Below are 13533 nucleotides of genomic sequence, written 5' to 3'. Positions count from 1 at the left end.
CCAGGAAAAGTCGCTAGATTTGTCGTTAGTCACTTTTGAGAAAATAGGTTGTCAAGAGGGTTTGGAAAGTCGCCAGATTTTGCGAGAAAGTCGCTAAGTTGGCAAGACTGCAGACAAAGGAAGAAACAAGTCACAGGGCTGTGACAGTATCAGCTGGCTCTAACTCATATCACTGCCTTCATCATTCAGCCATCCAAAACAAAAAACTGCATTTGAGATAAATAAACTTTAGATTTTGAAAGCAGAACCATCAATGCCCTTTATCGACCCTAATCCCAGTGTGGTTAGGTCTGCAACACGGCTGGTTCTTATTATGTCCAAATACAGTATCTGAAAACAACACGCTTCAGTGAATGTCACATACCTTTTTTTTTCTTTTTTTCAGAGTATAAGTCACCCCAGAGTATGAGTCGCACCTGTCAAAAAATGCCTCTTGAAGAGGAAAAAAAAAAACATATATAAGTTGCACAGTTTTCTGTGCTGTGAGCTTTTAATTTTGGATTTTTGTGCATTGCTGTTGTGTAATTTTTATTACTGGCATTTATTCTTATTATTGAAGTTTATTTTGTTCAGTGCTTTGATTTTTGGTAAAGTTTTATATAAACAATCAATGTAATTACTGTTATTAGTAGAAAACTTGTGAATTTTTGGTCTGTATGTCACACCGGAGTATAAGTCACAGGACCCCCCAAAGTAGAACAAAATAAACCTCAACTTGGAATCCAAAAAAAAAAAAAAAAAGGTAATTTATCCACGTAAGTGGTCAAGCCACCATTAAGCCGGCTGAGTGTGTTGGTTCAATTTTTTAAGTCCTTTTTAAGTCCTGAAGATAACAGCTCACGATCACTGTCCTTTAGCAACATTTAAGATATTTTTTCTCTCTTTCTAACAGGAGGTGATCGTCAGTAGGTGGGTTTCCTCCAGAGAACGCGCCGAGCAAGATGACATCTGATTAGTTGACAAGAAATCTGGGTGGGGCTTCTGTTCAGCTGAATTTGGGAACTGTAAAATTTACAGATCCCAAGTTGGAAACTGATGTTTTCACGAAAAGACTGATGGCATCAGCCAAATGTGTCCTTCAGTGAACTGAGACTAAGTTGCTTCCTCTCTGATTCTTCTTTGCTGAAGATTTGGTGCTGAAAGACATCAACTGATCAGCTGAGGATAAACAGCAGGGGAACATTTGGAAAAGGAGCAGGAACTGGTTGTTTAAGAGACTAATATGATCTGACTGTACCTAGAAGAGTGTTCAGCTGACATCATCAGATGGTGTTATTATTGTTTACCCACCGTCTTGGTGCAGGGTTTGCTCCAGACCACACCACGACAGCCAAATCATGAATCATGTAAATGTGACAGATGTCTCATTCTTACAGCTCAGGTATGTAGCTTCAGCTTCCTTTTAGACCAGATCTCTGGATTTACAAATTAATATATGTAAATCAATTCCAGATTAGAACTTCATGGTTCAATTTTGGTTTGGCTCCAGACTTTTGTTATATAGTTGTTTAGTTTGTAAAGTGGTGACATGCTGGACTAGTTCTACTTAATCATTTTGTATGTGATCATTTGTAGGCAGTGTATGAGATTATCCAGGCAGACTGGATGCTGTAGCCCACCGAGTAAACATTTTACCACATGATGTTCCTGAGCTTCTCCATCTAATGGTTCAGTGAATCTAGAGATGGTCTGATTTTGTTCTTGTGCTTTGCATTCCAAACGTGAGTGGACCCAGCGTCTGCTCCGCCATTCATCATGACTGTTGACATATTACTGTCACTTTTTGAAGTGAGCTGGTAGGTTGAAGTCCAGAAGATAAAAATTGTGAGCCATCTCTTTTTCATCACTTCATGGGATGTTTCACTTCATGAATCCAGAAAATGTTGGAGATTTGTCACATTACGTAAAGACAACTTCAAAAACAAAGTGGTCTGGGGGGAAATGCACCTCAGAAGGCAAAGGGTTTTAGCCATGCTAATGCTCCCCAGAACCATTTTACTGAAAGAAAAAAAAGTCAGAAGGACCTAAGTGACATGGTGAGATGCTTCACTCATTAATGTCAGTGACATAAACATATTATTTACTGTTGTAAATTACATTGATCACTCAATAAATCTGTCAAGCTCAAGAATACAGAAGTTTCTGTTCTTGATATTCTACTCAGCAATGATAATTTCATGATTACCTTTAATAAACCCATACGTATGTACCATTAAAGCCTACAATAGTTTATCATTAACAAATTGTCAGTCTATTTAAAGTCCGTTCATAGTATATGAAATCAGGAAAAATAATTGTGGGAGTCAGTAACGGTTACTTTTTTTAGACCAAGCAGAGGGAAAAAAATATGGAATCACTCAATTCTGAGGAAAAAATTATGGAATCACCCTGTAAATTTTCATCCCCAAAACTAACACCTGCATCAAATCAGATCTGCTCGTTAGTCTGCATCTAAAAAGGAGTGATCACACCTTGGAGAGCTGTTGCACCAAGTGGACTGACATGAATCATGGCTCCAACACGAGAGATGTCAGTTGAAACAAAGGAGAGGATTATCAAACTCTTAAAAGAGGGTAAATCATCACGCAATGTTGCAAAAGATGTTGGTTGTCAGTCAGCTGTGTCTAAACTCTGGACCAAATACAAACAACATGGGAAGGTTGTTAAAGGCAAACATACTGGTAGACCAAGGAAGACATCAAAGCGTTAAGACAGAAAACTTAAAGCAATATGTCTCAAAAATCGAAAATGCACAACAAAACAAATGAGGAACAAATGGGAGGAAACTGGAGTCAACGTCTGTGACCGAACTGTAAGAAACCGCCTAAAGGAAATGGGATTTACATACAGAAAAGCTAAAAGAAAGGCATCATTAACACCTAAACAGAAAAAAACAAGGTTACAATGGGCTAAGGAAAAGCAATCGTGGACTGTGGATGATTGGATGAAAGTCATATTCAGTGATGAATCTCGAATCTGCATTGGGCAAGGTGATGATGCTGGAACTTTTGTTTGGTGCCGTTCCAATGAGAATTATAAAGATGACTGTCTGAAGAGAACGTGTAAATTTACACAGTCATTGATATGGGGCTGCATGTCAGCTAAAGGCCCCCCTTCATGGCATGTCTTTTTCCTGTTTTTTTCCCTCAGCCCCAACCAGTCTCAGCAGAAGACTGCCCCTCCCTGAGCCTGGTTCTGCTGGAGGTTTCTTCCTGTTAAAAGGGAGTTTTTCCTTCCCACTGTGGCCAAGTGCTTGCTCATAGGGGGTCGTTTTGACCGTTGGGGTTTTTCATAATTATTGTATGGCCTTGCCTTACAATATGGAGCGCCTTGGGGCAACTGTTTGTTGTGATTTGGCGCTATATAAGAAAAAAGTTGATTGATTGATTGATTTTGGAAAAAATGCATGATCCAGCAGATTTAAGCTAACATCATGCTAGCTATAGAGACTCAAAGTGTAGCTTACCAAAGCACTGCAACATGTGTGAAATGTTTTTAAACTTGTCTATAACCGTTCAGATACAACAATAAAAAAAAAAACCTTGATCATAGAAATTTCACTTTGAAGGGCAAAAAACAGTTTTTGCACTTAAATATGTTTACCTCTCATGCAATGATGCTCCCTTCTTTACAGGATGAGTAAAATGTCTGACTCTTCAAAAATGAGTGGTCACATGACCAATTCCTTTTATGGTTCCCGAGAAACAGGTGCTGGCACAACTTACCCGCAGCACAAATCACTCCACTCTCCCTATATAAATATTTTTCCACTCAATCTTGAGACTTTGAGGAAATGTCCAACAGGAGACAAGGTTCGTATGCTTCAGGGTGCAGATAAGTTCAATCAAAATCATTGTATGTATGCAGATTCACATCAAATGATGTCATATAAGGGGAGAAACCCAGGATGATGAGCTAAAATCAACAACTTCCTGATAATGATACAATATTTTTCACTAATGTTTCCAGAATTGCAGAAACAGATGTGTCCGTTATTGGTGTTACATCTGGTCATTGGTGTAACACTGACATGGCAATACTACTGTTACACCAATGACCTATTACACCAATGACAAAAAATAAAAAAAATAATTTATGCTCCCCATCCATTAACCAGCAGCTCTCTTGCATATTGCATGGGGAAATGATGGATTGGTTACTACAAAACTATGCATTAACTGGATTAATCCTCCTACCGTTCTGCCTCACCACCCCATAACACCAATGACACAGAATTAAGTTACTCCTCAAAATTTGTGCAATTTGATGAAAATCTGATGAAAAACTACTCACCAAGTTTAAAATGGCCTCCACGTCTAGCATGTGTGGCACTAGTGCTGCCATCTGGTATAGAAAATCATAACTTAGGGCATTTATTATTTATTCCCCCACCAAATTGGTTCCATGTTACACCAATGACATAAAGAATGGACAAAACATAAAGTCTGTGAAAAAAAAAAATCATTGTCATTGAATGCAATCATTTTGCCAATTTAGGTTCGACATCCATGTTTTGTGAAATGTTGCTGAATATTTAGTGGATATAATGACTGTATTTGTTTTTTGTTTTTTTTGTTGGTAGATTCTTTAATAACATCAAAAATAAGCTGTTGTGCTATTGATGTACATACATACATACATGCATACAGAAATACATTTTTTTTATCCCATAGGATTAAAAAGCTTTTCAGCCTACCATCCCTGGTTCTCAAGACTAGGCACCTAAGTTGCTCTACTCTTCTCTGTTCTACTCTTCTATTCTACTCTTCTTTATTTAGATATTTAGATATACCTTAGTAAACACTAGTAGAGTTCTACCATAGAATTGGAATGTATTATAGAAGACATACCGTACTGAATTTTCATAGTACATCATGTTGGAACTTTGATAATATGTTTGTGATTGTGATCCTGTTGGATCATCCAATTGTAACTCAGCTTTAGCTTTCAGGCTTAATAACCTGTGGACCAGATTTGTTGATCACTGCCACCCTGGGTGGCATATGGCATGTTGGTCACCTGTCGATCATAAGTTCAGTTGGCTTCTCCTGTTTTTCACTCAGGTTTGTCACAGCAGATCCAAGATGGAGTTACATGTTGGTTTTGCCCAAGTTTTACTTGTGCAAAAGTAAAATGCTGGATGCCCTTCTTGACACAACTCCATGACATGGTGAGTGGGTAGTGGTGGCCTTGAACCAGGAACCTTCTGCTCTGGAAACAAGCTCATCACGCTGCCTTTGGTCACTTGAAAAAGTACGAGCTATCCTAGTGCGGCAGCTGCAGCTCAGGAGTCAATGAAGGATGATACAGGGGTTTTAAAATGCTGCTATTTCAAAGCGCACTGCATTATTTGTCTGATCATCAAAAAGTCTGACAGGAATCCGATAAGATTTTTGACAATAAGACTTCAATAGGATTTCCAGCAAAAATTGGAGCAATCTTTTCAGAGTCCATTAGTGGCTCACTAAAAACCTGGGCCCGTATCCTCGGTGCATCTCAAAGCCCTCTCTAAGAGCTCCTAACTCAGCCTAAAATATCCTAGCAAGGACTCCCAGCCTCAGAGAGAACCAAGAGGTGTGTGAGAGCAACTAGGGGCAAGGAGTTGACAGAAACTCCTATCTCAGTGAGGAGGCGGGGTTGACCCCGTTGCTAGGTATGATGTGGTCCCGTAAGAGCTGTGATTGGTTGTCACTGGATGGCAGCAACTATCACACTATGTCTTTGGGGATCCATAACTACATCTGTACGTCACCACAGCTGGACTAGCAATGACTGGCAGGTATGTCGATTTCTGTTTGTTGTACATTCACAAATTGTCCGCAAATCAGATACAAAGCAGACGTAATACAAGTGCTTTATTCGTGGCCACTCTGTATTCATTCGCCACAACTTATTTTAGTCCGTGATGTGGACATGCTAGGCATGCTATATATCCGTTTTACACACTGTCCCAGTCCACGGCCAAGCCACAATACCCCGTCAGTTGCAGATATCAGCGGATAACGGCACATATACAGTGCATAGGTTCAGTATTTATTGAGTAAATGACGGGCGTCATCTGCAACCAAAATTTTGTGCAGCTCAAAAATCCTGGCAATGGAAAAACGTGCCTCTGCGGATAATTGCGGACGTGTGCGGATGTCGGCCCACTCATACAAGCATGTTTCATGAATATTGCAGATGTTGAGCGAATATGAACCAATTTTGTGTGCAATTCATATGCAAATCTTCCTAAACGCCAGTGGGACCGGGCCCTTAGCCTTAGACTGCTTCATGGATAGGGCCCAGAATGTTATCTGATTACTAAGTGGTCATGGAAACAAGAAAACCTGATATGCTTTATCCAATAACGACCTTTATCTGATTATGAGAAATTGGATTATCACACCTGTATTTCTCTCCAATACTCAGATTTCTTGAGTGCATGTAAACCATTAATCTGTTTTTTTTTTTTTTATTCTTTTACATTTGCTCATGTGTAAATGGAACTATCACTCACACTTCCAGAGGCACGTTGAATTCTTCTCAAGTCTTTTACACTGTATTTTCATCTTTTCTTCTCCACATGATTTTTGGGGCCCTGTTGATCATTTGCACCAAAAAATTAGATTGCTCATTGATCACCCCACTGTAGTTTAGTTATTTCCTGAAAGGCCTTTTACAATTTCGCTCTTTTTTTAATGTCTAAAAAATCTATCTTGGCCCATTTTTTCCTGAGGTAAAGAAGCTGCCTAATAATTATGCACACCTTGATCCATCCATCCATCCATCCATTTTCTTCCGCTTTATCCGGAGTCGGGTCGCGGGGGCAGCAGCTCAAGCAAAGCCGCCCAGACCTCCCGATCCACACACACCTCCCCCAAGGCGTTCCCAAGCCAGCCGAGAGATGTAATCCTTCCAGCGTGTCCTGGGTCTTCCCCGGGGCCTCCTCCCAATGGGATGTGCCCGGAACACCTCTCCAGCGAGGCGTCCAGGGGGCATCCGGAAAAGATGCCCGAACCACCTCAACTGACTCCTTTCGATGTGGAGGAGCAGTGGCTCGACTCCGAGCTCCTCCCGAGTGACCGAACGCCTCACCCTATCTCTAAGGAAGCGCCCAGCCACCCTGCGGAGGAAACTCATCTTGGCCGCTTGTACCCGCGATCTCGTTCTTTCGGTCATGAGCCAAATCTCATGACCATAGGTGAGGATCGGAACGTAGATCGATTGGTAAATCGAGAGCTTTGCCCCCCTACTCAGCTCTCTCTTCACCACCTTGATTTTGGGTGTTAATCACTTTAGGCCACACCCTCCCTCATTACACAAATACATATCACCTGCGAATGCTTAAATCCAACAAGCATTCAGGGCCCGTATCCACAAAGCAGCCTAAGGCTAAAAATAACCTTATTCTGAGCAAAATCTTAGAATTCTTCAAATTCTTAGACATTTCTTAGAATTTTCCCTTGGTAAGATGAAAGTTGTCCGCAAAGGACCTTAGACCTTAAGAGGGCTTCTAAGGTGCCAACTGGTAAGAGGAGGGAGGAGGACTTTCAAGAAGCCTAACTATGTCTTAAGCAGACAAGCTGGTGAAAAAGACAGAAAGGAAGAGAGATATTCTCCGTATGTAGGATGACATTGAGTCAGTAACACGCTACCAGCTTGATCTACGTAACTATTTTACGAGGGCTGTCAATAAATCTGTTCTTTTTTGCATATTTTTTCTCCATGTTTGGTCATTGTGCAGCATGGCCTAAAAAGTTTCTTTTTCTTCTTCTTTAATAGGTCAAAACCTTGAAGACCAGCTCAAATCCTGCTCAACAGTCAGGTACACTACTGAAAAATTAGTCACATTATACATATATATATATATATATATATATATATATATATATATATATATATATATATATATATATACGAGGTCTGTCCATAAAGTATAGGTCCTTTTTATTTTTTTCAAAACTATATGGATTTCATTCATATGTTTTTACATCAGACATGCTTGAACCCTCGTGCGCATGCGTGAGTTTTTCCACGCCTGTCGGTGACGTCATCCGCCTGTGAGCACTCCTTGTGGGAGGAGTCGTCCAGCCCCTCGTCGGAATTCCTTTGTCTGAGAAGTTGCTGAGAGACTGGCGCTTTGTTTGATCAAAATAAAATGCTGAAACCGACTTCTTCTGAAACTTCTCTGTTCTCTCATGACGTCCTGGATCAATAGAGCCTGAAATGTGGAGGTTTTCAGCTTGAAACAGGCTGACGACGGCGCCTGAGAGCGCTGCGCGATGTCTCGCACCGTGGGAAGTCCTTAAAGCGACAGTATCACCTCAAAATCTGTCATCAGCCATTAAAATTTTCACCGAAAACCAGCTTAATTTTTCGAACCATGTCCACTTCGATGTGCCTCACAGGTTTAGAAAAAATTTTGATCAAACAAAGCGCCAGTCTCTCAGCAACTTCTCAGACAAAGGAATTCCGACGAGGGGCTGGACGACTCCTCCCACAAGGAGTGCTCACAGGCGAATGACGTCACCGACAGGCGTGGAAAAACTCACGCATGTGCACGAGGGTTCAAGCATGTCTGACGTAAAAACATATGAATGAAATCCATATAGTTTTTGAAAAAAATAAAAAGGACCTATACTTTACTTCCTAGTGCATTTAAGCCTCCCTCCATATCCCCTGTGCCAGATTGTCATGCATGCTACGCCAAGCCCTCCAGTGTCCTCTGTGTTCTTTTGTCTTCTTGCCAACCTTTCCTGCCTGACCTTGGTTTGGTCATTTAGCCTGCTCCCTTGGATTCTGGTGCCTGTAATACTAGCTCTGTGTTTTTATCTCCAGCCTGTTTAACATATGCTTCAGTGTCTTGCCCATCGTGGATTTAGCTGCTACGCAGACTGATATTTCTGTGTTCTTTGACTAAAGAACTTTGTACTCACTCTCATGTGTGGGTCTCTGCTCATGGGTCCTCAGTTGTATTCCAGGTATAACAGCAAGGGGTGGAGCCTAACATGCTGTAAGAGCTGTGATTGGTCGATCCCATGGTCAGTGTAGAAAATGAACCAATGGCCCCTGTCCTTGTTTTATGGGCTAGGATTGCAGGATTTGTTGTGTTGTGGTTGCAAGATGTAACGCAGATTTATTTGGAGGATCTTCTGCACCATCTTCTGTCACGAAAATGTAACAATTTGTGACGGTATCACAAAAAAACAAAAAACAAAACAAAACATGAGACTGGGCTGGAAAACAGCAAACAAAGCAGATATCCGTGTCATGAAAATACCAGCTTGTCTCAGCACTGCTTGTTCTGGTCGCTGCCCCTGAAGGAAAACACGGCCCTTTGGGAAAAAAAATCTGTCAAGTACTGACTGGAAACCTGGAGTGTGACAGAGAAGATAATCTGATGGGGTGCTTTGAGGTCACATATCTGAAAAAAAAAATCATTTACGCAAAAGCAAATATGTCAAATTTAAATTGGACCACAAAAAAAAGGCAGTTTTGCAATTGAATGTCATAAAATAAAAATACACTTTAAAGACAGTTTTATCCAAATGGTCCACACTGTGTGTGCGTGTGTGCGTGAGTCTTCCTGTTGTTAGATTCCACTTCACTCCCCCACTGCTGCCAATTCTTGACCCCTGACCCTTGCTACATCCAGCTGACAGCTGTTCTGGCCCGCACCAGACAGCTTTCTCTGTTTCTGTCCTTTCTTTTGTCATGTCTGTGCCTCAGTCTCACTCACTTTCTTTATATTTATATCTTTAGTTTCTTGTTTTTGTCCTTGTTACACCCCCCCCCCCCCCCCCCCCAAAAAAAACAACTTCATGAAAAAGAAAACAAAAAATCCCCAAAAGAGCCCAAATGCATATTTGGGTTCCTCTTTTCCAAAAGCATTTTAAGGCTCAGCTGATTGTAGAATCACTATTACAAACTGTCAAGAGCTGGAGGTTTTTGAGTCGAGTCCTTGGAGGAGTTTGTAAGATGATTGCAATCGCTGTGTATATGTGTGTGTGTATGAGTCTGTCAGGATTCATGTGGCTGATTTCATTCATATTGCACACGAGAATTGCTTGAGATAATATCTCACTGTATCATTAATATGAAGGTCAAAAATCAATCAAGGTCAATTAAAAAAAAATCAGATTTTTTGCAATACTTTGAAAGAAGGAGAGCAAGAAGGACATTTCAGTTGTCTATGACTCAGAAAACAAATTGCCATATGTTGATTGGTAAGTCATGGTTATCCTTCGGCCGCGAGGAAGATCATCTCTTGATTGATTCCCAGACGGGATGGTGGACATGAATGATGTGCACTGTTTCTTACAGGTTGCTGTGGGAGGCTTCTGCCGGTCAGGATCTTGCTCTTTGTGTTGTTCATTCGCATTTTTTGAAGACTTCCACTCTAGTGCGGATCATCGCTCCCCAGCTGGCTCGTTCCCTCGTGTGTTCTTCCCAATATAATAGAATAGAATAGAGCCTTTATTGTCATTGTACATATATACATACAATGAAATTTGTACTCTGCATTTAACCCATCCTAGTTACAGTTAGACACAACCCAAACACTAGGGCCAGTGGGTAGCCACAGTCCAGCGGACAAACTCCAGATGTAGAGACGTTGCCTTTAGTCCAGCAGTTAAGGGACAGAATCGTGCACTTTTTTTACAAAAGCGCCAAACTTTGTCCAGGGACTCTTTAGGTTATATTAAGTCATGTCAAAGCGGGAGACATTTGATTTTAGCCCTGTATCCTGCTTTTTTTTTAAAGGATATTTGCATGGTTATAATACAGTGTATATTTTGCTATTCATATGACAATACGATCATATGGTTATTATGTAGGGGGCCAGTGATCAAGATTGGACGTTAAGCTGTAGAGAATGGCTACTGCAACTAGTGCAAAGCTATACTGAGCTTATGTGATCATGTATCGCCCGTCGTGCGGCGTCATACGTCGTCGTACATCCTTATACATTAGCAGGGTGGTATGTTTCAAAATGGAAAGAGGTACAGGACTCATTTCAGGCCTGTAGGGATCTTTAACAGGCCTCTACCTCTGAGACATAAAATTAGGTCACTGTGATCTTCCTACCATGAAAGCTGTAGAGCGTAGTTCATTAAAAATGTTCATGAAACATTTGTGCATATCTAGGAAGTTTGCCAACCAGGTATTTACAATGTTTTCAGTTAAAAAAATATGGTGATAATCGTCTTAATACCGATAACATAAAATAATAATGATAACAACAACAATAATAATAATAATGGTTATGGCTATAAAAACAAAATTGATTTCTTGTAATTAATAAAAAAGCATTTCTTTCCGTTCAAACACTGTTGTTATTTTAGAGTGTAAATATGTTAGAGTGCATGAGTAGCATCTTTCCTTTGCCCTATGCTCCCAAACAGCTATATTGCATAGGTATATTGATATTCACAATGAGTTAGACAATATTTAGTCACTTTCCCTAGATTAACGCTTTTTCTGAGTGTAAGCACACTGAAGTATATTCGAAGCATCCCTACGTAGCCTTAATACATTTTTCATAACCTTCAAGTTTATATTATGACCTTAAAAAGACATTTGGATAAGAGTTTGTCATGAATTATATGCTGTAGAAGGCTGAAAATGGTTATTCTCTTAAACCCAACTTTTTAGAGTGTAGACATTTATGGATTCAATGTCTCCCGATCGTATATACTTCAGGACACTATAAAGTACCTCTGATAAAGTTTTGGCGCTTTTGTATAAAAGTGCATGATTCCCCTAAAATTTGTCCCTTAGCCGCCGGACTACTTGGTCAGGGGTAGAGAAAGGAGCAGACCCTAAATAAGCATGTTTTGATTGTGGGAGGAAACTGGAGTGCCCGGAGGAAGCGATCCCATGACCTTCTTGCTGTGAGGCACTAGTGCTAACTATTAAGCCTTCGTGCCGCCCAGGTCCCAGGTCTTCTGGTCAATGGAGCAGTTCTTGAGTTTGTGCTTCAGGAGGTCCCTGTAGCATTTCTTCTGCCCTCCTCTGGACTGAGAGTAGAAGATCTGCTTGAGAAGTTGGTCGTCATCCATCCTAACAATGTGACCATCCTATCCAAAGCAGGTTCTTGATGATGATGATGATGATGACTTGATGCTCTGTGGCTTTGCTTCAGCCAGCAGGCTGATGTTGGTACAGTAGTCTTGCCACCTGATACAGAGGATACTCCTCAGCTAATGTTGGTGGAATTGCTCAAGGGTCTTCAGGTGGCGGCTGTAGGTGGTCCAGCTCTCAGATCCGTACAGCAGCATGATGACGGCTTGGTAGACAAGGAGCTTTGTCTCATGTTGAAGCTCTCTTGTTGTTGATAACATGTTTGCGCAGCCAGCCGACGGCAGTGCTTGCACAACTGAGTTGGTATTAGATCTCGATTTGTGACACCATGATGATATCGTTATATATGCCGGCAGATATCGTGAGATACAATTCAAAAATCAAATTTTTCTGAGTAACCCTGAAACTACACGACCTAGAAGGGTGTTCTGGAGAGCATATACATCAGAAAACTGTCATATTCTAATGTGTATCTTTCTAACATAATGACGATGCCATCATTTGACCTTATTCAATGTATTATAGGTGCGCATAATATTTAATTCATAATCCAATTAATTTTGGGGCACATAAGAAGACCTTTAGTCAGTCAGATCAGCCATTTTGTTTTTAGTCATGTGATCACACCCTGCTAATGATTATGTGGATTGCAAAGGAATTTTTGTGCACTACTTTTTATCCATTTTATGACAAATGCTTTGTGAGGATCACCAGCATTGCTATGGCTTGTAGTGACCAATAAGACTTGTGTGTATCATCTTGATATGTACAAGTTTGCTTATAAGGTATTTACGGTTGTGGTCCGAAGTTGACATATACTCATTATGGGCATGGCTGTCATGGTAATTTTGGTACATTTAAGTGATTTACATGTATTTATTTAGAGATGATCCAAAATAACTTCAAACACATACACCCAATTCTTGTTTTTTAAAGTCACTAATGCTGTATGGTGTACAGTCATTCCACTCTGACAAAAGAACAGCTCAAGGCCATCATTAAAAGTCCAAAATTACCTTGACATGAATACCCATAATGAATGTATGTAAACATCTGACCACAATTATAGCTGGAAATGGTGTGATTTTTTATTTTTATTTTACATTGATCTATATATTACACTAGTTTTATGAGCCAAAGCCTTTGGTGCATCCCGTTTCTAGCACCAAAATACACTCAACAAAAATATAAACGCAACACTTGGTTTTGCTCCCATTTTGTATGAGATGAACTCAAAGATCTAAAACATTTTGCACATACACAATATCACCATTTCCCTCAAATATTGTTCACAAACCAGTGTAAATCTGTGATAGTGAGCACTTCTCCTTTGCTGAGATAATCCGTCCCACCTCACAGGTGTGCCATATCAAGATACTGATTAGACACCATGATTAGTGTACAGGTGTGCCTTAGACTGTCCACAATAAAAGGCCACTCTGAAAGGTGCAGTTTTGTTTTACTGGG

At 40.4% G+C, this 13533-nt stretch overlaps 1 protein-coding gene and 1 long non-coding RNA gene across 3 annotated transcripts in view; one reads left to right on the top strand and one right to left on the bottom strand.

Annotated features, from left to right (window-relative positions):
* The window catches only part of tsen2 (TSEN2 tRNA splicing endonuclease subunit), a 36539-nt gene extending 34895 nt beyond the window's left edge, over window positions 1–1644 (top strand). For both annotated transcript variants that reach the window (XM_034177884.1, XM_034177883.1), the window contains exon 12: window positions 893–1644. In XM_034177884.1, coding sequence (XP_034033775.1) covers window positions 893–952 — 60 coding nt within the window. In that variant the 3' untranslated portion in view covers window positions 953–1644. The remainder of the gene's footprint in view (window positions 1–892) is intronic.
* Window positions 1645–6703: 5059 nt separating this feature from the next.
* Window positions 6704–7342, bottom strand: LOC117516643. The gene is made up of 2 exons (XR_004562507.1): window positions 7255–7342; window positions 6704–6748 (listed from the first exon to the last, which is right to left on the bottom strand). It is a non-coding gene; the product is annotated as an uncharacterized LOC117516643 (long non-coding RNA).
* Window positions 7343–13533: the final 6191 nt, after the last annotated feature.

This window comes from Thalassophryne amazonica, chromosome 9 (assembly GCF_902500255.1).
Source record: "Thalassophryne amazonica chromosome 9, fThaAma1.1, whole genome shotgun sequence".
In the NCBI taxonomy this organism is placed as follows: domain Eukaryota; kingdom Metazoa; phylum Chordata; class Actinopteri; order Batrachoidiformes; family Batrachoididae; genus Thalassophryne; species Thalassophryne amazonica.
This window is presented reverse-complemented; position numbering and strand designations above follow the sequence as displayed.